At 41.6% G+C, this 27,371-nt stretch overlaps 1 protein-coding gene across 4 annotated transcripts in view; it reads right to left on the bottom strand.

The window, feature by feature from the left end:
• Positions 1 to 26,647, bottom strand: part of Hnrnpm (heterogeneous nuclear ribonucleoprotein M) — a 46,937-nt gene extending 20,290 nt beyond the window's left edge. For 2 of the 4 annotated variants that reach the window (XM_075975654.1, XM_075975653.1), the window contains exons 1-5: positions 8,912 to 9,025; positions 3,812 to 4,003; positions 2,611 to 2,764; positions 1,921 to 1,970; positions 619 to 679 (exon numbers count right to left, since the gene is read on the bottom strand). In XM_075975654.1, coding sequence (XP_075831769.1) covers positions 619 to 679; positions 1,921 to 1,970; positions 2,611 to 2,764; positions 3,812 to 4,003; positions 8,912 to 8,989 — 535 coding nt within the window. In that variant the 5' untranslated portion in view covers positions 8,990 to 9,025. Of the gene's footprint in view, positions 1 to 618; positions 680 to 1,920; positions 1,971 to 2,610; positions 2,765 to 3,811; positions 4,004 to 8,911; positions 9,026 to 9,093; positions 9,102 to 10,005; positions 10,059 to 17,519; positions 17,690 to 26,483 lie in introns of those variants that run through there. The other 2 variants (XM_075975656.1, XM_075975655.1) reach the window with 2 other exon arrangements.
• Between the last annotated feature and the right edge of the window lie 724 nt (positions 26,648 to 27,371).

Genomic DNA, 27,371 nt, shown 5'->3' with positions numbered 1-27,371 from the left:
GAGAAGTAGTTAATAAAAGTTCACATCTCTACAAGTAGAGCTAACTAGGAATGTTGTGGGCCCCTGAAATCTTAAAGTCAGTGACATACCACCTCCAAAAGGCCACACCGCCTAATCCTTCCCATACAAGACTACTAACTGGGAACCAAACATTCAAATATATAAGCCAGTGAGGGTCATTCAGACCACTACAGACAGAGAGCACGCATGTCTTGGTGCACAAGCAGAGGGCAGAGGACAACTTGTAGGTCCTCTTCCTCCACCATGTGGGTCCCAGGGATTGAACTCAAGTCATCAGGCTTTGATTCAGATGCCTTTACCCTCTGAGCCAGTGCCAGTATCCAAAACTTGTGGATTTCTCTACTCATGTCTTACCCTGAAAATCTATAGAAGAGACTGGTCAAAACATGCATGGCAGTGCACACCACAAATCCCAACACTTGGGAAGCAAAGGCAAACAGACTTATGGCTAACAAGGGCTTTATATATAGTACAACCCTGTGTGAGGTGGGGGTGGGTAACAGGACTAACATACTGATCAAGAGAATCCCCAGGCTAACCTTCCACAAGCGTAAACATAACTAACCATTTTCTGTTTAGTATAACTCTAATACTTACGGGGAAGTTGCTGTGGTCGTTCAGGAGGGAAAAAATCTCCCTTTGGTAAGGCCCTCTCATCCTGAAGGGAAAAAGAAAAAGATCTCAACATCTACTGCAGTACCAGCACCAGCAAAAGATGGAAGCAATTACCAATAACCGGCCAGAAACCAGCTGCTGTGCCACACATTTGGAATCCTAGGATTTGAGAGGCTTAAGAAGAAAGAATCAGGAATTTGAGATCAGCTTTGGACAGAGGGCAAGTTCCTGGCCAGTCTGAATTACAGGAAATTGTCACAAAAACAAAGAAAAATACAAACAATAAAAGTAGAGAGTCAAGTTTAGAGATGTAGCCCAGAAGGTATGACACCAAGTGCAAGGCACTGTGTCAATCCCTATCACTAGGGAAAAAGAAAAAATTTAAAGAAACTAGACAACCAGTTAATAAACTATGGCACAGAATAAGTATATTAAACACAAAGAGATATATGGGAGCATTGTTTTTTTTTTTAATCTTCCATGCCAATAAGCAGGATAAAAATACATTTGTATTATTGGGTGGGTGGGACAGTGAGGCTCAAACTATTTTCCTGCTGAGGACTATAAATTTACTAGCTATTCAAAGAATTAAACTGTATGAAACAACAAAAATTTATAGCTCCTTTTATCTTACTCCTGAATCTGAATCCTACCCAGACTGCCATCAACATTCCCAGTACTGTTTCTATTAATCATTATCTTTGGCAATGCAATAGCAGGTCTATTGTTTACTAAAACTGAATTCCAATAGACCTTTAAAGGATGTCTGAATCAAATACTTGGTCACTACAGATGTATTAACGAAACACTGCATGTAATACTTTAAAAACTGGAGCTATAGGGGGCTGGAGAGATGGCTCAGAGGTTAAGAGCACTGGTTGTTCTTCCAGAGGCCCTGAGTTCAATTCCCAGCAACCACATCGTGGCTTACAACCACCTGTAATGAAATTTGGTGCCCTCTTCTGGCCTGCAGGCACACATGCAGACAGAATACTGTAAACAAAATAAATAAATCTTTAAAAAAAAATAACTCCCCCCATGTTTATGAAAAAAAAAAAACTGGAGCTATATGCAAAGGATTCTTTGTAATTGATCACTTGTTCAAGCAGAATACTCAACAATCTTCCTGAACATAGCATTTAACAGTCTACAGATATGATGTGCATGAGCAAAGGTGCTCATAACTCTGCAGCCTTCTAAACAATGACATGAGGGTTTAGTTTAAGGGCTGGATGCACAGTAGAATTATAACATATTACAAAAAAAGTCATCCTAGTAACTCACCATTTTGACGTGCATTGGTCTATCAAACAGAAGCTGGCCATTAAACATAGCTGGTATTACAATTAAGGCTATTTCTAACAACTGTTAAAGCATGCAAGATAAAATGATTAAAAGGGAATAATTCCGGAACTACCAGTCCTCCCAGTGAATTTATGAGCAACTTGAACTCTTAAGGTGCGAAGCTTTATTCATGATCTTACACTACAAAATCTTTCTGGTAAGTAGTTACAGCAATCTTTTATATGTTCAATGCCAAGAGTGCTACCATTTCTGAAGTATTATGTTTTCTGGGTAAGACCAAGAATGGCCTCCCAAGTTTAATTCCTGGAGTCATGTGATTTTAAAAAGATATAACCCCAGGGCAAGCTTAAGGCAAGGAGACAGGGGCTTCTTCAGATCATGTCTACTCACAAGAGACAGAGTCCATAAGGGTATGATAAATATATTAAAGGCCCTAGTTCTCCTACTCTGAAAACATCAGAAAACACCATTCATAGCAGGTGCCTATGATGCAACCACACCCTCTAACCATCTGTGTTATACTCCACAAATTTTCAGATTTTGTAATTTATTCACTTCACAGAGAAAATAGACATTTCTACCTTATTATTATAATACACTTAGGACTATTAATGCCTAACAGTTCTGTGGCCACTGTAACCCACGAGTTTAACTCCCACAGAAGGATACATATAGCTTGCACAGCTTCAATGGATTGTTCAAAAGTCACAGTGCCTATTCCACGACTTTTTCCATCTTTATCTTCTAGAATGTCTGCTCGGACCACCACACCAGCCATACTAAATACTTCCTTCAGTTTCTTCCAGCCAACTTTATAATCCAGCTAGGTGAAAGAAGAGGATAAAAATCTCAAGGTAAACCTCTTGGAGGAAAAAAAAAAAAGACATTTTTACCTTATTAACAAGACTTCCTTTGACTGACTTCACAAGAAAATCAACTTTAATAGAATTTTTCAAGTATGATTGCAGAGTTTGACCTTTTCTCTTCTTCACTCTCTTCATTTACTGAACTAACGCTTTCCCCACCATACCTTAAAAAAACCATCTAGGAGGTGGGTGGCACACATTTTTAATCCCAGCACTCAGGAGGAGGCAAAAGCAGGTGCCAGCCTGTCTATCTACCGGGCGAGTTCCAGAACAGCCAGGGCTATTCAGAGAAACCCTGTCTCTAAAAACCGAAATGAATGAATGAAAGAAAGAAGCCGGGCAGTGGTGGTGTACACCTTTAATCCCAGCACTCAGGAGGCAGAGGCAGAGGCAGAGGCAGAGGCAGAGGCAGGTGGATCTGAGTTTGAGGCCAGCCTGATCTACAAAGTAAGCTCCAGGACAGACTCCAAAGCTACAGAGAAACTCTGTCTCAAAAAAAAAAATAAATAAATAATAAAAAGAATGAATGAATAAAAGAAGTCACCCCCACTTTGTCTTAGCAACAGTCCCGAACCCACTTTGTTCTAAACTTATCTGTCCTTGCAGAAGATAAAGATATCATCATTTACTTCAGACAAAACAGTTGTGAATATACTGTTTCTGTCCACTCTTGTCCTGTACCAAAAACTACAGTAAATAAACCCCAATAAGGATACAAACCCAGCTAATGCTTTAGTAAACATCTGAAAACTTCAGTAAACAAGTCCCCAGAAGGACCGAGCCACACATGCAGTGGTCACAAGAGAACAAAGCCCAACACAAAGGTCTTCTTTAAAATAAAAACAAGCTATCTTAAGCCTACTTTAAATTACTTGTTTAAAAGTGACAAGATCAGTCTATTTTTCTGTTTTTAATTTAATTTTCCCCCCTACATGCACACTGCTTTTATAATGTTTCCATCCCTCCCTGTTTTTCTATTTTAGAGACTGTTCCCATTTACTTACATTTGCTACAAATACTGTGCTTCCAAGTCTTCCAGCCTGTAATGCATGGATAATCTCATTTGGGATGTTAGGATTATTTAGGATACTGGGTGGGATATTAATCATTCCTGGGCCACCTGGTCCCATACCCATCCCACCAGTCGTAGCCATCACCTTTTGCATTGCTCTCCTTGCATGTTCACCATCAGGATCCTGAAAGAAGCACAAAGTGTTACAGCCAGAAATAGGTTGAAGTAGACTTGCAGGGATTAGTGGGAACTGCTGCCTTCACCAGTACTGGGGTGCAGCTCAGCGATAAGAGTGTTTACATAATATTCACAAGGGCAATCCCCAGCATCAATAATTTAAAAAATAAAAATTTAAAAGTGCTCTCAGTAAACATAGTAGTGTCAATGGTAAAGGTCTGTAACCTCAACACTCAGAACTGCTAAAGCAGTTCAAGGCCTGCTTGAGTTACAGATCTAATTCAAAGCCAGCCCAGGCAGCTAAGTGAATCCTGTCTCAAAATAAAAAGGTGTGCCTTTAATCCCACCACTTGGGAGGCAGAGGTAGGCGGATCACTGTGAGTTCAAGGTCAGCCTGGTCTAGTTCCGGGGCTTGCTCCAACAACAGAGAAACACTGTCTCGGAAAACCAGGAAAAAAAAAAGTAAAAAACTCCAAATGGGACTCTGTTATAGTCCAGTCTTTCTTCTAAGCCTGAGGATACACTTTGTAGTCGCAGAGCAAGGTATGTACCAGGCACTTCCATTTTCAACACTGAATAAAAACAAAACAAGCAAACAAAATAAACTGTGGCAACCAACAGACTGTTTGAAAGGTACTTCTTAAATTATTAACAAGATGAAATGAACCACAGCAACTAGAAGCATTCTAGGAAGAGCAACAGATAAGAAACAAAGAACCTAAAAACCAAAAGCGGGAAACAATCTTCAATTTAACTAAAATGAAAAGGAATGGAAGAACTGGCTGACCTGAGTTGAAAATTCTAGACTGAAACAAGATCTTCAGCCATGGCATGGGTGAGTCTTACGTGTAATTTGTGTAAAACTCAACAATGATTTTTCAAAAAGTTTGAAATAACAGTTCTATAACCCCAGGTTTCCCAAAAACTCCTCAAGGACACCAGGTGCTGGCACTGAAGTATAGTCAATGCAGTGTATTGCTACATAAACAAATTATGGTAATCTGATGCTGGCATGATTATCTTATTATGTCTGTGTCCTTATAGGGGTGTATGGCACATGTGTGTGGATAGGCCAAGAGAGGCCAGAAGAGGCATCGGATTCCTTGGAACTGGAATTACACAGGTGGTTATGAGCATCTGCACTTGGCGTGCTGGGAATCAAACAAAGACCCTCTCTGGAAAAGCAGCAAGTGCTCCTAATGACTGAACTATCTTCCCATAATTCCTAACCCAGCCTCATCAATTTAGCAGCAACACATAAGAAATGACTTATACCCTACCATGCTTTCCTGTAAGTCCCAAGTAAGTTGTCTTCCTTCCAAAAAGAAAAAGGTCAAGAAATTAAAGTGCCTTTAATTTCAGCACTCAGGTAGGTAAGGATGATTCTGAGTTATAAGCTAGCCTGGACTACACAGCAAAGAAATCTTCTCAGACACCTAAAATCACTCCCTCGCCCAACACACACAGAGTCAAGGAGGTAAATAATATTGGCAGTAATATTAACAAAACAACATTCTCCTAGAAAATAAAAAAGTGCTGGAGGTCAAGAAACACAGTTCAGTGACAGAATGCTTGCCTAGTATGCAAAAAGCCCTGCGTTCAATCTTTGGCACCAACAAACAAACAAAAAACAACAAAAGAAACTTGGTTTGGATTTGACAGAGATGAGCAATAAATTAATTTTACAAAATTCAAAGGGGAGTGGAGAGATGGCTCGTGTATAAGAGCACTGATTGCTCTTCCAGAGGACCTGGGTTCAATTCCCAGCACTCACACAGCACCCATGGCAAAATACCAATGCACGTAACAAAAATAAAATAAAAATAAACAAAACTCAAAAAGGGATAGAGAGAAATGACTCAGTGGGCAAAGTGAGCAAGCCTTAGTACCTGAGTTCAGATCCTCACATAAAGGCTGGGTACTGGGGCATGCTTGTAATCTCAGTGCTGAAGGGAATGATGAACAGGAAAATCTCTGGAGTCTACTGCCCCCAGTTTCAGTGAGAACACCTATCTCAAAAGCTAATGTCAAAAGTGATAGAAGACACCTAACATACACCACTAGCATTAACACCTGTGCATACTGTGTACACACAGGTATATATAAACACACAAAAATAAAGAGGCAGGTGTACTGTGACACATCACTACAATCACTGCACTTAGGAGGCTGAGACAGAAGGATCAAGCTTGAGACCAACCAAAGCTTTATAGCAACATTGTCTCAAAAAACAACATCAATGACAAAAACAAAAGATGGGCCAAGAATAGCATTCAGACTCTTATACAATTCCAATACTAAAAACCAGAGGCACAGAATATGTATTCCTGAGACAACAAGGATTGAAGAGTGGTCATTTAGGTTACTCAGGATTTGCTCAACCACTGTTACAAAGTTCCTGCAGAACTGGCTGCTATCCCAGCAGTTAGGAAAGGCCATCAGCTCAAGGCCAGTCTTGACTACAGGGCCTGTCTTAAAAAGAACAAAGAATATACACTAAGGATAAGGAAACAGAGAGGGAAATCAGAGAAGCATCACCTTTCACAATAGCCACAAATAGCATAAAATATCTTGGGGTAACTCTGATCAAGGAAGTAAAAGATCTATTTGACAAGAACTTTAAGTCTTTAAAGAAAGAAATTGAAGAGGACACCAAAAAATGGAAGGACCTCCCTTGCTCTTGGATTGGGAGGATCAACATAGTAAAAATGGCAATTCTACCAAAAGCAATCTATAGATTCAATGCAATCCCCATCAAAATCCCATCAAAATTCTTCACAGATCTGGAGAAGACAATAATCAACTTTATTTGAAAAAACAAAAAACCCAGGATAGCCAAAACAATCTTTTATTGTATAAGATTGTCTGGAGGCATTACCATCCCTGACTTCAAACTCTATTACAGAGCTACAGTATTGAAAACAGCTTGGTATTGGCATAAAAACAGAGAAGTCGACCAATGGAATCGAATAGAAGACCCTGACTTTAACCCACAAACCTATGAACACCTGATTTTCGATAAAGGAGCTAAAAGTATACAATGGAAAAAAGAGAGCATCTTCAACAAATTGTGCTGGCAAAACTGGATGTCAATCTGTGGAAGAATGAAAACAGATCCATATCTATCACCATGCACAAAACTCAAGTCCAAGTGGATTAAAGACCTCAATATCAGTCCGAAAACACTGAACCTGATAGAAGAGAAAGTAGGAAGTACCCTACAACATATGGGTACAGGAGATTGCTTCCTAGGTATAACCCCAGCAGCACAGGCATTAAAGGCCTCCTTGAATAAATGGGACCTCCTGAGACTGAGAAGCTTCTGTAAAGCAAAGGACACTGTCACTAAGTAAGACAGAAAGGCAACCCACTGACTGGGAGAAGATCTTCACCAACCCCACAACTGACAAAGGTCTGATCTCCAAAATATATAAAGAACTCAAGAAACTAGACCGTAAAAGGCTAATCAACCCAATTATAAAATGGGGCACTGAGCTGAACCGAGAACTCTCAACAGAAGAAGTCCAAACGGCCAAGACACTTAAGGTCATGCTCAACTTCCTTAGCGATCAGGGAAATGCAAATCAAGACAACTTTAAGATACCATCTTACACCTGTTAGAATGGCTAAAATAAAAAACACCAATGATAGCCTTTGCTGGAGAGGTTGTGGAGAAGGGGGTACACTCATCCATTGCTGGTGGGAATGCAAACTTGTGCAACCACTTTAGAAAGCAGTGTGGCGGTTTCTCAGGAAATTCAGGATCAACCTACCCCTGGACCCAGCAATACCACTCTTGGAAATATACCCAAGAGAGGCCTTATCATACAACAAAAGTATATGCTCTACTATGTTCATAGCAGCATTGTTTGTAATAGCCAGAACCTGGAAACAACCTAGATGCCCTTCAATGGAAGAATGGATGAAGAAAGTGTGGAATATACACATATTAGAGTACTACTCAGCAGTAAAAAACAAGGACTTCTTGAATTTTGCATGCAAATGGATGGAAATAGATAGAAAACACTATCCTGAGTGAGGTAAGCCAGACCCAAAAAGAGGAACATGGGATGCACTCACTCATATTTGGTTTCTAGCCATAAACCAAGGACATTGAGCCTATAATTAGTGATCCTAGAGAAGCTAAATAAGGAGAACCCAAAGAAAAACATACAGGCATTCTCCTGAATATTAACCTTCAGCAAGCGATGAAAGAAGACAGAGATAGAGACCCACATTGGAGCACCAGACTGAAATCTCAAGGTCCAAATCAGGAGAAGGAGAGAGAGCATGAGCAAGGAACTCAGGACCGCGAGGGGTGCACCCACACACTGAGACAATGGGGATGTTCTACTGGGAACTCACCAAGACCAGCTGGCCTGGGTCTGGAAAAACCTGGGATAAAACCGGACTCTCTGAACATAGCGGACAATGAGGACTACTGACAACTCAAGAACAATGGCAATGGGTTTTTGATCCTACCGCACGCACTGGCTTTGTGGGAGCCTAGGCTGTTTGGATGCTCAACTTAGTAGACCTGGATGGAGGTGGGGGTTCCTTGGACTTCCCACAGGACAGGGAACCCTGACTGCTTTTCGGGCTTGGGGGGGGGCTTAATTGGGGGAGGGGGAGGGAAATGGGAGGCGGTGGCGGGGAAGAGACAGAAATCTTTAATAAATAAATAAATTTAAAAAAAAAGAAAGAAAAATAAATAAATACTTAAAAAAAAACACCAAAATAATAGGTTGGTCTACTCAATAAATTTTAGTCAAGGACCATTCTTATCTTCACCAAACAATTATACCTTACTTTTGAGCTGGGAATGTAATTCAGTGGCAGATTGTTTTCTTAGTATGTACAAGGCCCTGGGTTCCATCACCAACACCAAGGGGAGGAAAAAAAAAAAAGAGCTCACTTCTTTGACTTTCAGTGGTCTTCCACTCAGACTATGCTTGTTTAAAACTTCAGCAGCTTTTTTCATGCTCTCTTCCATCTTGAATTCAACAACACTATAAAAGAGTCAAAAGTAAATACATAAAACCAGTCCTACAACTTGGAGAATTCAAATCCCAGTAAGTGTAAGTAGGTGATACTTACGCACATCCCTTTGAAAGAGGCCACAGATCAGTCAGAAGAGCAAGGGAGAGAAAAAGAAAAAAAAGCAAAACAGTAAATATCAATGACAGTTAAGAACAAATTAAAGATATGATTTATGTAATAAAAGCCAGGATTTTAAAAAAATTAATCCTTCTAAGGGGAAGCTGACAGAAGTGCATGACCTAGCCTTCCTTGTAAAAAACTGGGGGCTCCTTAATCTCCTTTTCCTATTACCAACACTACACTAAAGCTGTTAAAAGTTATAAGCAGACCTAAATCAGGTTCTCCAAGAAAGCACACAAACTTTCGATCTGCTTCCCTCTGTACTCAATCAATCCTTCCCATACTCCTACTAAATCCATCCTTTCCATAAACTAAGCTCGTCCTTTTGATTATTCTAAGCCATTCTATTGCACGACAAAAAGTAGTTTATATTCTCATTAAACTAGACCAATTTTGAACGTTCAGGTTTGTAATGTGTGGTTTACAATTTACTGGCACAAAGGCTACTTTTCAGAATCTTTGGTTCACACAACTTTCAAATCAGCAAACAACCAAGAATAACATTTTCTAGACAAGAACACACTTTTACTTATACCACCGCTAAAATTCCATGCATAATTCACACACAGCCAATTCCTGTTAAACAAAGAGACAATGCTGCTATTGGTCCCCAGTTATCCAAATTGGGCATCCAAACAGAATACCAGAAAGCTCTTTGGCCAGCCATTTGGAAAGCGGGACTCCCATTTGCAAGCCCCCTCCCACCCTACTGAAATGTTGGCAAAAATCAAACATGGCTACAGTAACATGAGCACTCACTGCCTTCCTGATTGCATTCGAGTCCACGCCACCATACAGTTACATTTGTCATGTAGTAAATCCACAGAAGAAATTCTCTCAGACACTTACCCTTGACTTTCCTTCAGCGTCCATTAAGAGCTCCACGTATGTTACCTCACCAACTACAAATCAGTTTCCAGACGACACATAAACCAAGGGAGAAAAGCCAAGAAAACAATGGGAATTTAGAACAATCATCAGCAACCTTGTATGGAGCCTCTGCCTTATAAGAAAGCCCAGAAACACTCCATATTCTCTAAACCACCAAACTAGGCATTACAGGTGTGCAGTAAATAGGTGAAAACTCATTAACAATATGTCCTTGGTTTTCCTCCCACCACAAACACACTACTTCCACAGATTTCCATTATCACTTTCCCTATCTGTAACGCTCACTCATGACTAGAGGCAATCCAAATCTACAGGAAAAAATTCTGCAAGCCTTACTTTCAGGGGAAGGAAGAATTTTTACTCTTAATGGTGAAGTCAGAAAAACACCACATATACCACAACGTCACTGAACTGACCTCACATGCTACAAATACAGGAATGTGCCTATACATAAACCAAAAGGCATACAGACACACAACCTCAGGGCCAGTTTTGTGTGTGCAAACTGTGTAACAGAGCCCTGTGATGATTTTTAGCATCATACTGAAACTTCTAATGTTAACAAGAGGACCATCATTTTTGTACTAGGCCTCACAAATTCTATAGCTGAATTCTGCACACAGTACAAGGCACCAATGTTTGGAAAAAATATTGACTATACGATCGATAAATCAGAATGGCATCAGGCCTTATTCTTACATTTTCTAAAATCCCCATAAAGAGGGTACAAATTCAAATTTGGGGCTCAGCTGGCAACAAGATAGTTAAAGAGAGTACAATGATTCTACGCTATATGCAAAAGGAAAAATAGCAAAGATTTCCAAAATTTCCGCAGACTTTCCTCAAGGTTTGGATTGCCAATTCATGACCACCATAACAGATGTTAGAATCCATCTAGACAACCACCAAATGGCTGCTGAACTTGAAGATGGCTCAAATCATTAACTTGTAGAAAACAACCTCTAAATCCCATTTCCAATGTTTAAAAAAGGAGGTGGAGAGGATTTCTTAGCAATCAATCACTCCTTAGAAGGATGATTATGATATTAAAGTATAAGGGTAAATATAACCCATTATCGGCCTCGACAGGTCCTCCCTACTAACAACTCCTTTGTTCAAAGGAATTAGAACTGGGATTTTTTGAATAAATACAGAAAGATTCAAATGGAAAACAAAATTATTTCACAAATAAAATGAACATCTTAAGAATGTATTATTAATGGAGTTGTGCAGTGGTTGAAGGCCAAATGCTCAAAGTTTATTTATAGCCTCACCCTCCTAGTCCTGTCCTGAAATATTATAGAACTCATGCTTTGCACAAAACAAGGAGAATCGGTGCAAAGAAAGAAAAAGGAAATGGGAGGGACCATTACAGTTGACTTTGAGTACATATTCTGTGTAGCCTAATAACAATAACAACAACAACAAAAAAAAAAATCACAGCCAATGGACGGCTGGCTTTATTTTACCCTCAAGAATGTTAAAGCAGTTCCAAAACTCCATGACCACTTTCTGAAGCCACATTAAAAGCCAGTTATTTCAACAACAGCAGCCATTCAAGGACCAACAGCTCTTATCTCCTCTGATGTCAAACCAGTAAAGAAATCGCAAGTTTTATCTCCTTCCAGCTACAACTACTGCCCAATAACCTTAAATAAAAGAACCACAATATCAACCTCAGGACAACTTTTAAGTTTGTCAGAATCCAAGGACTTTTGCATTTGAAATTTCTAGCTTGTGTCCATAAGACACTTAAATCAAAACAATGTTATTGCAATCTAGAAAACAACAAAGTCCAAAGCCAACTTTTTCCACAGTCATAGCCATTTTAACAAAATACCAAGATAAGAAAATAATAGCTTTTTCCACTTGACATTCTAGTGATGACACACACCCAGCTTCAATCATGTGCTCTAAAGTTTGATTAAAAATAATCTCCCTCTTAGAAATGTTTTCTCTGTGTGTCAGAAATAAGTATTCCTAAACTGGGGCACCATCAGCAAGTTTGTAATATACCAATCTGGATACCACAAGAGACTTCATGTGGTTACTCCTGCTTGTAATTCTCACTTCTCTAGAGGAAGGCAATCATGAAAGCTTTTAAAAAGACAATAGAAGCCAGTCGGTGGTGGCATACACCTTTAATCCCAGCATTTAGGGAGGCAAAAGCAGGCAGAGCTCTGTGAGTTTGGAGCCAGCCTGGTCTACAGAGTGAGTTCCAGGACAGCCAGAGATACACAGAGAAACCCTGTCTTGAACTATCCCCTCCCCCCAAAGACAACAGCCTCTTTGTCCTATCTAGTATGTCAAATATTTGTTTTGTGTAGTCAGTACACCTTAGCCACAAGACTATAAAGCAGAATTTGTCAGCTAAAGAGTCAGGAGGTAAGTCAAGGTAGCAGCAGATGCTACAGCTCCTTGATCACCAACTTGGACAGAACTCACAGAATCCCAAGGGTAGACAAATCTACTGCAGCTTTAAATGTCAAAGTATCTAAATTAAAAAAAAAAATGAGAATACAGAAACCAAAGTTTTCCTGAAGAAAATACATGTGTGTATGATTGTCCAATCTAGGGATTGGACCTAGGACCTTTCAACTTTCTTGGAATCTTTTTATGTGTTTGTGTACATACGCACACACTAGTGTGAGTTGGGTGTTCCATGGCACCTCTGTGGAGGTCAGAGGACAACCTTAGGTAGGTTAGTCCTTGCCTCCCACCTTGATTATGGCAAAATCTCATTTTTTTGCCTCTGCAGCTTGTAAGCTTCTAAGGATTCTGCCATCTCCTTATAGGACCAGTGAAATTACTGTATTTTAGTTGTGGGGATTCAAGAGCCAATCTTTGTGCTGTTTTTTGGGACAGGGTCTCATGCCTATAAATTCTCAATCCTTCTGCATTCACCTCCCACGTGCTGGGACTACAGGGGTGTGCCACCCTATGTGAATACTTTTTCCAAAAAAAGAAAAAAAAGGAAAAAAGGTGGGGGGAGAAGTGTGTATATAAAAAACCAAGACACACTGTTGAGCATGCTTTCTTAGTATCAATCATTCAGTCAATCTAAGGGAAAATCGCACAGATTAAAGATACATTTCATAAAGACAACTTTAGCTGGGAACATGCTTTTAGCCCTTGGAGGGAGGTAGATCTCAAGGCCTGTCTGGTCTAACAGAAAAGCCTTGTCTCAAAAAAGAAAAAAAGGAGACAACTTCAAATATGGGAAACCATTCTCTACAACAATGCGATGACTGAGCCAAGAACATGGTGATAAGCACAAACTGTCTACTACCTACAATAACAAGCGGAGGAAAGCTCCACACTGCTGGGGACCAAGCAGTACTTAAATAACAGCTCAATTTCCATCAGGAAAATATAAAAAAGAGCATTGGGCAGGGACTTGACTGAAATTGAAAGCAGCTTTGCCTCAACAACCCACAATGAAAATTATTGCAGAGAACCAGGAAAGACTTTCTATTGGACTACATGCCCTCTGGGCCTCAGTTTTATGTCAGCAGCAATCTGAAATTTACTCAAAGTGATGATCATTAAATAATAACAGATGGATTAAAAGCTTAAAGAAATCTTTGTTTATACAAATTAAACTGACTGCTGTTAAACTAGGATTTGAGAGTAAACTATATCACTCGCTTTCTTCCTCAAACTGAGCACCCTGTTAATTCAACAGTGCAGCTGAGTCCTGCCTGAGTGGCAGCTGCCCCAACTCCACACTGCTAGCTCACTAGGCAGACCAGGAAACAAGAAGCCCAACAACCCAACTGTCTTCATTCTGAAGATTTTAAGTGCTCCTCCAGTTAACTTAAGACATTAGTATTATTATTTTGTGTATTTTTTTTTTTTTTGGTTTTTCGAGACAGGGTTTCTCTGTGGTTTTGGAGCCTGTCCTGGAACTAGCTCTGTAGACCAGGCTGGTCTCGAACTCACAGAGATCCGCCTGCCTCTGCCTCCCGAGTGCTGGGATTAAAGGCGTGCGCCACCACCGCCCGGCTTTGTGTATTTTTTTAAGACAGGGTTTCTCTATGTAACCCTGGCTGCCCTGGAATTCGGATCTGTAAACCATACTGGCCTCAAACTCAAGAGATCCACCTGCCTCTGCCTCCAAAGTGCTGGAATTAAAGATGGGAGCCATCATCACCAGGCAGACAACATTATTTTAAGATGGAAAAATAAATAAAGATAAATCACCTTTTGTTTAAAAGAAATCTTTATTCTGGTACCCAATCCTAACAGTGAAATACTTTTAAGACAATATCCCATTTTCTGAGTAGCTACGGACAATGAAAGTTCTTTCAAACATAGTTCTTTAACCTCTATTTTAAACTCATGTAAAAATGGTTCCCAATTGTATTTTCAAACCAAGAACTCTCTGGTGCCACAAACATTTATTACTTGTAATGCCTCCATTAAAAAGGGATGCTCAAGTTATGGAAGCCATCTGTCACCACAGTACTTGTCCAAAGCAACCTAGGATATATGAGAAACTGTCTTAAAAAAAAAAAAAAGGTCAAATAAACCTTTATGTTGTTCTTCTGGGACACCCTGGAGCAGGAAGCAGGTATTCAAGCAAAGAGTAAGGTACAAAAACAGTATCTTTGAGGCCGGGCGGTGGTGGCGCACGCCTTTAATCCCAGCACTCGGGAGGCAGAGGCAGGCGGATCTCTGTGAGTTCGAGACCAGCCTGGTCTACAGAGCTAGTTCCAGGACAGGCTCCAAAGCCACAGAGAAACCCTGTCTCGAAAAACAAAAACAAAAAAAAAAAAACAGTATCTTTACCCAGGACCTTCATTGATAGGAGTTGAGCAAAACAGCTGCATAGCTCAGAGAAAAACAAAAAACATTCTCCATGAATCTTGTCTTAAAAATGAGCAATACTGATTTCACCACAGCACCAAACAAGTTTTGTGTCACTTTCCAAGGGGAAAGTGTACTGACCAGGTTTTTACCCGATCATTAACAGACTACCCTAAAATGCTGCTAAACAGGTAAAAATTAAATATACTTGCAATGACAGAGACTGGAGGTGAAGACAACTAATTTATTCCTCTTATTCCAGAAGGACAGAGTCTCAGGGTAGGCTGCAGATTAGAAAAACTGCTTTGATTACACCAGCTCATATCTCTGTGATCTGTTCAGCTATGGTTACTATGAAACAAATCCTTTTAGGGTTTAAGTACGTCTATCTGCTACTTAAACTTTCCAAAAACACAGGACTCTCTGACAACACATTAAATTAATCTTTAATCCCAGTACTCTGGAGGCAGAGGCATTTGGAGCTCTATGGTCTCCACAGAGGCTATTGTGGTCCACACAATGAGTTCCAAGACAGCCAGTTACACAGTAAGACCATTTCAGGAAAAAAAGAGAGACAAGGAAGAACAGATAAACTAGTAACATATTTTAAAAATCAAACAGAAATAAAAGCCTTTAAATCTCATAATGAAAACAAGAACATTTAAGAAGCCATACATATGTAAATATAGTACATGTCTTTAAACTTCGCACACTAAACCTCAATGTTGCTATAGAAAAATTAACCTTTCTCCTATGAATCACTTTATTCCCAATCCTATACTGTTAATTACTTAGAAGAGTAATCCGTTTAACCTGTACAGGGGAGGGCTAAACAAGAACATTTTAACATTCAATAAAAACAAGATTTACTGCACACCTGTAATTCTGAGTTACACCACCAAAAAGTACACTGAGAGGGAGGAGCACCCGCATCCGTGGCAGTATGCCAGGGGAATATGAGAACCAGTTTGGAAGGATCCAAGTAAACCACCAGGCTGGCTCCACACTTAATACAGGACAAAATAGTAAATTGAGGTGAACAGCTTCTACATCCAGAAACGTCATGTCTGCTGCTGCTACCAGCTTCATGGCTTCCAAAACTGAATTACTGAATGATAAAGCAGTAAAAAAATGTACCTACTTTATCCATCATGTCCCAAAACTGGTTCACACACTCCTAAAAATGAAAAAGTAGTTTGGCCTGCAATCTCATACAAAACTCTAACAATTGCATTTTCAAAGCCACATTCCTGGTTCTTGGAACTACTATACCTTATTAGCAATTCAGTGGCTCAACCAAATCACAAGAACACAAATTTGGGTTTATCCCGAAAACTAATTCGAATGAGATCCAACTGTGCTATACAGAAATTCTAAGCTTGTGTTAAAGCAGCAGTCCCAAAGAACCAAGAACACTGTATCTGGGATGCCACATGACACTCCCTTCAGACAAAGACACTCCACTCTTGCTCTAGGAGGATTGGCAGAAATGATTTGGCTGATCAAGGCAGGAACAAATCTCACACCAAAATATTTTTTCATCTGTTTATCTGAGAAATACCACATGGGAGCAGCACATGTGACTGTGAAGGTTCACAGTGCCTAGTGCTTCTTTCATGTTAAGGTCAAGTAAGTAATGGAATAATGATGGCTGTGGCCACTCAGTTTCAAAACTCAATGCAGGGGCACCAGTACACACACCAAAGGGCCTTCCAAGTGGCATCTTCTCACTAGAAATTAATCATTCGACAAATCAAGCTCAAATCTCTCTTCATTATGAATGTTCCAGAAAACCAATTCCCTTCAGTCCTTCAAAGAGACTCCATTAAGGGTGATTTGATCCTAGGTTCCCTTGGGTGAGAACAGGAGCTCATGGTACCCTACCCTGCAATCTCTTCAGTCCTGAGAGCCACTCCAGGGCTAAGAATCATGAAGGAAAGGAGGACAAGAGCAAACAGTGCAGGAGAGGGCGATGTACCAATGTGCAGAGGCAAGGCGGCCCCCTGGGACCTCCAGGTGGCAGAGGCCCTTGGTTACTTGACCTGTCTTAGGCCAGGACTGATTTGGATGCCTGGGGCCAGGATACCATATACTCTCATGGACCACATGCACAGATGATCTGAGCTCTCCTACTGTCCATCTCTGACTTCAGAGGAGAAGAGCTTAAGTTAAAGCAGAAGATCCCGTTGCAGAGTTTAGAATCTGAGCAAGAGACATTCCAGGCACCAAAATTTGACCCTAGGAAACCCACAGAATTTAAAACTATCTCTTAGCCAGACTTTTAATAAACTTAAAAGATAGAATTAAAACACACACACACACACACACACACACACACAAAACAAACAAAATAATGTGAAGATTCTGGTAATTGTCCTTAACATAGTAACACTCCCCTCAACCCTAACTGAAGTCCCAATAACCATATTAAGCCAGTAAAATCATATAGGTCAAGGGACCATATAAATCACCCTATTTAACACGTGGGCATGAACACAAAAAAAGGGTGGGGGACCTAGGGGTAGCTCTAACCCTGAACAGAACACATGGTCTTCCTAGAGCAGCTTCCACTAACAAAAACAAAACAAAAAACAAACCAAATCAGATCAGCCAGAGGATGGCACAGCAACCTTCTTACCCTACTCCATCACCAGTGCCTTTACCTTTCTCTTTAACCAGGTCTTTAAGTGACTGCCATTTCACATCAAAAGGTATGTTGGTGATGAAGGCTCTGTATCTTTTAGTTGGATTGGTGTATGGCTCAAAGCGATTGCCTCCTCTTTTTATGTTTTTCTCCTTCCTCTTCTCATTCTGTGTAGGTCGTTCTCCTTCACTGAATTCAAGAGAAAAAGTTTCTATGTTAGTACAAGGAAAAGTCACTATCTATAGTACCAAGTTTATAATCCCACACAGTTATGTGCGACACGAGGCCAATTCTGGTTCTGATTTGGATCATTCCAAATGCAGGTCTCCACAGAGCAGATATTTGCAATTATGCATGCCTTACAGCCTAGTCGTCCCCCCCACCCACACATACACAATGGCAGTAGTACATGCCTGTAATCCCAACATCTAGAAAAAGGCGTCAGGGTCAGTCTCAGTTACATGAGAACAAACCCACCTATCAAGAACCCAGGCTCGGGGACTGGAGAGATGGCTCAGAGATTAAGAGCATTGCCTGCTCTTCCAAAGGTCCTGAGTTCAATTCCCAGCAACCACATGGTGGCTCACAACCATCTGTAACGGGGTCTGGTGGCCTGTAGACATACACACAGACAGAATATTGTATAATATATATATATATATATATATATATATATATATATATATATATATATATATATATACACACATACATGAACCCAGGCTCAAGAAAAGAGTGCTATCCTAGTATCCTAGGCTTAGGTATGGTTCTTTATGCTGCATAACACAGAAGGAGGGCATGAGGCCAACTCCCCAGACATGGGGGGGGGGGGCACACATGCATCACCTAACACAATACTGCCAAACATAACACAATCTGCCAATGCATCTCTAAATGTTTCTTAGCAAAACAAAAGTTTTTAAATTATACATCAATTCACCTGTCACCATCCACCAAAGGATCTATGGATAGAAATGTATTAAAATATAACTTTCTTTTAGATTCCAAATATTCAAAGGTTTACATTAAAAAAAAACATTAGTAAGTGCTGGGCAGTGGTGGCACACACCTCTTTAATCCCAGCATTCAGGAGGCAGAGCCAGTTGGCTCTCTGCGTTCAAGGCCAGACTGGTCTACAGAGTAAGTTTCAAGATAGCCAGGGCTATAAAAAGAAACCCTGTCTCAAAGTAAAAAAAAAAATTATTAAAAAAAATCCAGATCTATAATGCTTGATACTGAAACCGCCCCTCTTAAGCAGAAAATAAATACATATTTATAGAATTTTTTTGGTTTGTTTTTGAGACAAGGTCTCACTATGGAGCCTTGTATGACCAGGAACTGGGTTTGAACACCAGGTTGGATTTGAACTCTGCCACCTGAGTGCTGACTTATAGACAGAATTTTTTGTTTTTTCTTAATTATTGTATGTATGAGTATACATGCTGTATAAAAAGCATGTGGTGAGGAGGCAACTATTAGGAGTCGGTTTTCTACTTTCACCATGTTTTTAACCACTGTGTCTGAGTCATCTTGCTGATCCTTTGTAGGCATAAATATTCTAAATCTGGAAGATACTGAAAATGAGACTGATAAATAAAGTACCTGCAGCAAAAAGAATCTTCAATTTTAAAAAGACAATTCAAGATTATATCTATTTTGTAGCCTCAGTTAACTGTTTGGGTAATAAAAACAGTATTCAAGAAAATTAAAATTCAGCTGGGCTATGATGGCACACACTTTTAATCCCAGCAGAAGCAGGTAGATCTCTGGATCAGAGGCCAACCTGGTCTACAGAGTAAGTTACAAGGCAGCCAGGGCTACAGAGAAACCCTGCCTCAAAACAAAATAAAAATCCACAAAACAACAGCAACAAAAAATTTAGTTTACAAGCTTCATATAAAAGTTTCACTTATAAACTCTGTCCATATACAAAATTAACTCATAATGGATGTCAATCTGAAAAAGCAAAATTGATAAAATGATCTTCAAAATTAAAAATATCTGCTCTGAAAAATGAGTAAACCAGCCCTGGCTGCACATACTCTTAACCCCAGAACAAGGAGGCAGAGATATGATCTTTGTGAGTTGAGGCCAGGCTGGTTTATATGAGATCCTGCCTCAGAAAACAACAACAACAAACTCTGCTGCCAGATGGTGGTGGCGTGTAAAGTCCTTCTGTATACATGTTGCTTTTACTGGTTAATGAATAAAGAGGCTGCTTTCAGCCAATGATTTAACAGAATATAACAAGGCTGAAGATACAGACAGAGAGCAGGTGGCGTCAGTGAGAAGCCATGTAGCCTTGCAGAAGAGAAAGACACAAGCTGCCAGCCGGAACCTTGCCAGTCTGAGCAGTGGGAACGAACTGTCTCCGCCAGCACCTCTGATCCCAGCACTCACAAGGCAGAGGCAGGCGGATCTCTGTGAGTTGGAGGCCAGCCTGGTCTACAAGAGCTAGTTCCAGGATAGGCTCCAAAGCTACAGAGAAACCCTGTCTTGAAAAACCAGAAAAAAACAAAAAGCAAAGTAGAGTTAGTGATTTAACTCAAGAACAGAACACTTATCTAGCAAGCACAAGACCCTAGGTTCAGTCCCAGGACAAGGAGAAAGAGAATGAGAAGATGATACATAGCTCTTGGTTCTACCTATTGAGCACTGGAACTACTGTTAAACTGTGTTAAACTTTACACTTTCTTCTCATTTTAAAACTATCCAACATATGCCAGTAGTTTGACTTTTAACTTTAACAAAAACTAACAAATCTGTAATCTTTCAAAGAACCTGCAGACATAACAGACAGATCTACCTAAGGCAGCTAATAAGTTCTTTACCTAACTGGCTCTCAATACCAAATTGCCAAAGAAAACTAGATTCTAGCACCCATTTACTCAAAATTCTAAACAAGTACAATAAAATAATCTTTTCTAATAGTCTTAATAAATTATTATATCTCATAATATATTGCTAAGGCCTAATATATGTTAATTATCTTTCAAGACATTATATTAACAGCTGTTTAAAGATTGAGTGCCTTCAGGGCTGGAGAGATGGCTCTTCCAAAGATCCTGAGTTCAATTCCCAGCAACCATATGGTGGCTCACAACCATCTGTAATGACATCTGGTTTCCTCTTCTGGCCTGCAGGTGTACATGCAGACAGAACACTGTACACAAAATAAATAATAAAGAAAACATGAAAAAAGAGATTGAGTGCCTTTATATAAATTTATATAAACCACAAAGGACTACTTTATTCAGTACACTAAAACAGTCTCAAGACCTGCGTGGATGGTAGCACATACCTTTAATCCCAGGACTGAGGTGAATTTCTGAGTTTCAGGCCAGCCTGGTTTGTATGAGTACCAAAAACAAAACAAAACAAACAAAAACCCACAACAAAACCCATTTGCACCCACTTGGAAAAAAAAAATCAAAGGACAAAGTAATGGCAAAACTCTGACAGTGCACATTCAACTACTGAGCCTCCTAATCTAATCTTGAGCTAACAATTTCTGTGCCTTTGTCTCCCTGACATCTCTTATGTCTTATGACACTGCTATGCATAATTATTACTCATACTATTTTTGGAATTTCTCAATCAAGAGAAGAGTATAGTTTGGGAGAAAAATAAATCTCAATACCCTGAAATTCTGATCACATCTTCGGAGACAAGAATCCATGTTCCCCTCTTGAAAACAAACTCTTTCATAAATCAATCTTCACAGAAGTCTTTTAAATTCTGAGCTCTTAATGGAACATTCTTCTAGCTACAGATTATCCACTTAATGGACCACATAATTCAGCCCATTTCCAGTGTGGCTCTTTACTAGCTAGCAAACCTATATATAGCCTGTATCCATAATAGAACACAGGCTTGCTGTGAGGATCAACAAGAAGGATGTGTGGTAGTATGCACCCCTATGCTCAGCATCTAGGAAGCAGGGGCAGAAGGCCAGAGATGCTTAAGATCTTGCCTTAAAAACAAAACAAGCCAGGTCGATCTCTTTGAGTTCCAAGCCACCCTGGTCTACAAAGTTTCAGGACAGGACAGTCAAAGACTCCTGTCTCAAAAAACAACAACAACAACAAAACCCCAAAACCAAAGGAAAAAGAAAACACACAAAGACAGCATAACAAAAGCAGTTTGGGTCTTTTGAGAATATTTTCTTCCCAGCTCACTAGTCCAGCAATGTTTCTCTTTGCAAATAAATAGTCTCTGCCCAGCCAGTACTGGGATGGCACCTGAAGGTGGATCTTAGTTTGAAGCCAACATGACCAACTGTGAGAACCTGTCTCAACAACAAAAACAAGCAAACTGTCTCTATTCCTATAAAAAAAGGAGCAAAAGTAAGTTGTTATATATGTTAAGTACAACAAAATATGTAAGGACAAGTTCTATAGGCAATTACGAGCTAGAGTCTGAATAATACTCGTTTTAAGTGGAGACAACTACCAAGTTACAAGTATTCAAGAGTCAGAACACAGCACACCAATAATAATTTTGAGAGGTGTTAAAAAAGAAACCTATTTCCTCCTAGACTTTCAGCACTGCATCCACTTGGGGGATTTGGAAAAAATTCCAACCAGTGTCCATCACAGAAAATAGCTAAACACTGATTCCACTACAACTACCAAAGGGACAAGTCAGCTTTAACTCTAATATTGCAAAAAGAGTAATATGAGAGCCCATTTGGGAAACCCTTAAGGAAGGGGGGAAAATGGTAAAAGCAAGTCTATATTTGCAGGCGGCATCTGTCTCCCTAGCAATGAAAAAACAAAAAACAAACAAACAAAAAAAACCAAAGGGCAAAGTAACAGCAAAGCTCTGACAACACACACTCAAATACAGAGCCTCCTATTCTAATCTTGAGCTAACAGTCCTAATGCACCTCAAAAATCCTTTTCACCAAGTATACAATCAACTTTCAAAGTACAGCAAACAGAGCAGGGCATGATGGTACACATCTATCATCACAGCACTCAGAAGGAAGCAGCAGAATTCAAGGCCAACCTGATCTACAGGGTGAAATGCTGTCTCAAAAAACCCCAACAATGGCTCAGTGATTAAAGAGCACCCATAGCTCCCAACTTCCTGACACCCTCTTCCTGCCTCAAAGCACTGGCACTCACCTTCATGCATACACATTAACACTTAAAAAATAAAAAGGCGCCGGGCGATGGTGGCGCACGCCTTTAATCCCAGCACTTGGGAGGCAGAGGCAGGCGGATCTTTGGGAGTTCGAGGACAGCCTGGTCTACAAGAGCTAGTTCCAGGACAGGCTCCAAAACCATAGAAACCCTGCCTCGAAAAACCAAATAAATAAATAAATAAATAAATAAATAAATAAATAAATAGGCGCTGGGCGGTGGTGGCACACACCTTTAATCCCAGCACTCGGGAGGCAGAGGCAGGCCTGGTCTACAAGAGCTAGTTCCAGGACAGGCTCCAAAGCTACAGAGAAACCCTGTCTCGAAAAACCAAAAAAAAAAAAAAAAAAAAAAGGCTTCTTCTCATTTAGTATGTAGCTCAGGGTGGAGTGTCTGCTTAGCATGCAGGATGCTATCGATGGTCTCTACCATCAAAAACTAAATAAATGGACTGGAGAGATGGATGGCTCAGTTGTTAATACTAGCTTTGTACTATTAGAGCTGGGGCAGACGCCTTTAATCCCAGCACTGGGAGGCAGAAGCAGGCGGATCTCTTTGAGTCCAAGGCCAGCCTGGTTTACAGAGCTAGTACCAGGACAAGCTCCAAAGCTGTATGGAGAAACAGTCTTGGGGCCTCTTCCAAAGGTCCTGAGTTCAATTCCCAGCACCCACATGGTGACTCATAACAATCTGTAATGAGATCTGGTGACCTCTTCTGGCCTGCAGGCATACACGGAGGCATAAATAAATATTTTTTAAAAAGCCTCGAAAAACAAAAAAGGAATACTAGCTGTTCTTCCAGAAGACCTGGATTTAAGTTCCAGCACCCACAAGCTAATAATTGCTGTAGCTCTATGATGGAGGAAGGTCATTGGTTAAAAAATAAAGAAACTGCTTGGCCCTCATAGGTTAGAACATAGGCAGGTGGAATAAACAGAATAGAATGCTGGAAGAGGAAGTGAGCTCAGACTCGATAGCTCTCCTCTCTAGGGCAGACACGATGAAGCTCCGACCCAGGATGGACTTAGGCTAGAATCTTCCCGGTAAGCGCACCTTGGGGTGCTACACACATTATTAGAAATGGGCTAGTCCAGGTGCGAGAGTTAGCTGAGAAGATGCTAGATATAATGGGCCAAGCAGTGTTTAAAAGAATACAATTTGTGTGTTGTTATTTCGGGGCATAAGCTAGCCATGCAGGCAGCCGGGAGCTGGGTGGCAGGAACGCAGCCCGCAGCTCATGCTACAGCGCTAGTTCCAGGAGATCTGATGCTCTCTTCTGGCTTCCATGGGCACTGTAAGCATGTAGTATATAAACAAGCATGCAGATAAAACATTCACTCATGTAATATTTTTTCCCCTTTTCTTTTTTCAAGATACAGTTTCTCTGTGGGCTGTCCTGGAACTCACTTTGTTGACCAGGTAGGCCTCAAACTCAGAGATCTACTTGCCTCTGCTTCCAGAGTACTAAAATTAAAGGAGTGTGCCACCACTGTGTGGCTCACATATTTTTAATAAAAAACAAAAACCAGTTAGTGAGAAGGTTCAGTAGGCAATGTGCTTACCTTATAAGCATGAAGATCCAGGTTCGATTCCTAGCCAAAAAGTGGGGAGGCACTCCTCTATTCTTTTAAAGTTTTACCGTAAGAATTTTGTAACATACACACACGAAATTAAAACAAAACAGTTTTCCAATACAAAGGTGTTTTAGGTGCTGCCACTTTCTCAAGTATTCTCCATTAAGCCAGTCTCAGACCACTCAGGTTCTTTCCAACAAAGGTTATATCAAACTTCCTAGGCACACACAGTTTTGTCAAATGACTCAGTCACAAGATATCTATTTGAAAATAAATGGATAGTGGGAAATTTGAAAACTGTACTGTGTTTTAAAACAAATTCAACTTTTCCCCTAGAAAGATTCTAACAGCAATTCATCCTGTAACTTTTCTTAAAGCCTTTCAAATAAGGCCATCAGCAATCCTACAAGGTGAGACAGAAGTGGTAGCTGATTCCATTCAAGGCTACCAAAGTCTACACTGTAGACTCTAAAAGCTAGTCAGTTATCTATCTCAAAAAATGGGGGAACAGCAAAAATTGGAGGAGAAAGGGAATCAGAAACTACAAGGCATCTCTAAAGCAAAGGCTGAAAAAAGTGACCATGAGACTGACTGGAGGTGTAGCTCAAAGGAAAGAATGCTTACCTAGCATCCTCAAGACCCTGGGATCCAAGTGGGGTGAACAGGGAAGTAAAAATGAACACACTCAAAGGCTGAGACTTTCCATAGTAAAGTGTTGGGATTAACTAAAGACAGATCCCTCAGCCAGGCGGTGGTGGCGCACGCCTTTAATCCCAGCAGTTGAGAGGCAGAGGCAGGCGGATCTCTGTGAGTTCAAGACCAGCCTGGTCTACAGAGCTAGTTCCAGGACAGGTTCCAAAGCTACAGAGAAACCCTGTCTCGAAAAACAAAACAAAATAAGACAGACTAATCTCTCCGTGTTGTGGGATGGAACACAGGGCCTTGTGCATCCTGGGCACTCCTAATGAGCTATAACATCACACGTTCACACATTTTTGGTTTTAGACAGAAGCTCATGTAGCCTGGGCAAATCTTGAACTTGCTTGAACTTATGTAGCTGGAGAACTCAGCCTCCCCAATGCTGAAATCACAGACATGAACCAATTAAGCAATGGTGTTTAATTCTCCCTAAAATAAAAGATCTTGAATTTCCTCTAGTAACAAAGTAGCCATTACTTAGTAAATGCTTTATCAACAAGTGTTTAAATTCTCTCAGCCCCCCCCCCCCCCCAGAACCCTAAAGCTTCTGGAGTCTTACAAATCTGATGGCAGACAAAATTCAGAGACCAAAATGTTTCTCTATGCACTTTCTCAAGTAATGGTAATCAGTGTGACCAGAGTTCCACAGAGGCAGAGGCAGAGGTTTTCTGACTTTGCTCCTCCGAGCCTTGCAGCTTCAACCTCCTCCCTAAAAGCTGGGACTCACCGGGTCGAGCTAATAAACCTACAAAACAAACCGAGGACTCTTAACAAACCCCAAACAGGATTCCAAAAAGGGGACGACGAAGTCTGGCTATCCTGATTTCTGAAACCCTGAAAGCCCGAGAGAGGTGCCTTCACCTGCACACTATGCCTGTCGCTACGGACGAACACCGAGCAAGCAGGGATCATTCTCCCCACTTTTAGCAACTGCGCACTCGAGAGGAAGAAGGGCTAGGAAGAGGCGGAAGGACTCCGGGCCAGAGCCCGGGTCCGGGGGCCATTCTCCCGCACTTCCTACAGCAGAGTTGGGCGCCGGGGCTCTCGGAACCCGCCACGGGGCCCAGGCGGGCACCTTCTCGGTCCCGCCGCCGTTCGCTGCTCGCACACGTGATGACCGGGCGCGTTCCTCTCCCGCCCCTAACTTCGCGGATCTGAGAAACCGAGACGAGAGCCGCCCGGCAGCACAGTTGTAACGCGGAGGGGTGGAAAGCACAGCCTCCGTGGCGCGCCCCTCGCGACCCCGTGAGAGGTGCCGCGGGACTGGGGCTCGCGTGAGCCTGCGCGCCATCACCGCTCCCAGAGTAAAGAGCAGGCCACGGGCCTGAGGCCTCGCCGACGCCCGGCCAGGCGGGAGGGAAGCGCCGACGGCAGGGGGCGGCCCGACAGGCGCTCTCCGCTTCGTCGTCGTCACGGCCTCCGCCGCCCCCGGCTCTCGGCAGGGAGAGGCCTGCGCAGACGCCGCGCCGCCATGGGGGAAGAGAAGCGGCCAGCACACCTAACGGGGCTGCGGAGAAGCCTGGCTGCGGAAAGAGGAGGGCAAACTGCTGCTAGAACACTCACCCCTTCGGGCCGGGAGCCCCGTTGCCGCTCGGCACGCAGGGCGCGCCGCTCTCTTCCTCCATTTTGGGCTCTGTCGCTGCCACTTCAGCCGCCGCTTCGACCCCTGCCGCCATTTTCTCCGCGTCTGGGCTTTGTGTGAGCGAGCGAGCCGTGCGGAGCTGCGCCTGCGCGCTCACGTGACCACGCACGACCAGTAACGCTTGCGTGTGCGGCGACCAGCTCCCGCTTCCTACTCGCCTCGGGTCCAGGCCACGCCCCCGGCTCCAGGCCACGCCTCCCGCCGCTGGAGGGCTCCGCCGTGAGCGCAGCTACTGACCTAGTCACTCCAGCTTACTTTTCCCCACCTTCTGTTTTATTAATTTTTCTTGTTTCTTTTTTGAGGCAGTGTTTCACTACGTAAGATCCTTCAGCCCCTACCTATCAAGTACAGGAATTAAAGACATGCATCACCACGTCTATTAATTTATTTTTTAACAACTTCATATATATTCTAAGTTTGCTTGTGACTTTGTGGGGGCGGGCCTTTCGAGATGGGGTTTCTCTGTTTAGTCCTGGATGCCCTGGAATTCACTCTGTACACCAAGCTGGCCTCGGAACTGAGAGATCTCTGCCTCCCAAGTGCTAGAATTAAAGGCATGTGCCACCAATGCCCGGCTGGGATTTTCTTTTTTTCTTTCTTTTTTTTTAGACAGGGTTTCTAGTCAGTGCTGACCTGGAACTCCGTGTAGCAGAATCTGGCCTTGAATGTCTGGCTACCCACCTCCACATCCCGAGTGCTGGAATGATAAGACTAGAGAAACCATGTTCAGTTCGTTCGGTGCTAGGAATGGAACCCAGGGACTTTAACATGCTAGGCAAGCACTCTACCAGCTTCAATCCCTGACACTA

Source organism: Microtus pennsylvanicus, chromosome 6, assembly GCF_037038515.1.
Source record: "Microtus pennsylvanicus isolate mMicPen1 chromosome 6, mMicPen1.hap1, whole genome shotgun sequence".
Lineage (NCBI taxonomy): Eukaryota > Metazoa > Chordata > Mammalia > Rodentia > Cricetidae > Microtus > Microtus pennsylvanicus.
Note: the sequence above shows the minus strand (reverse complement) of the source record. Positions and strands in the feature narration are given on the sequence as shown.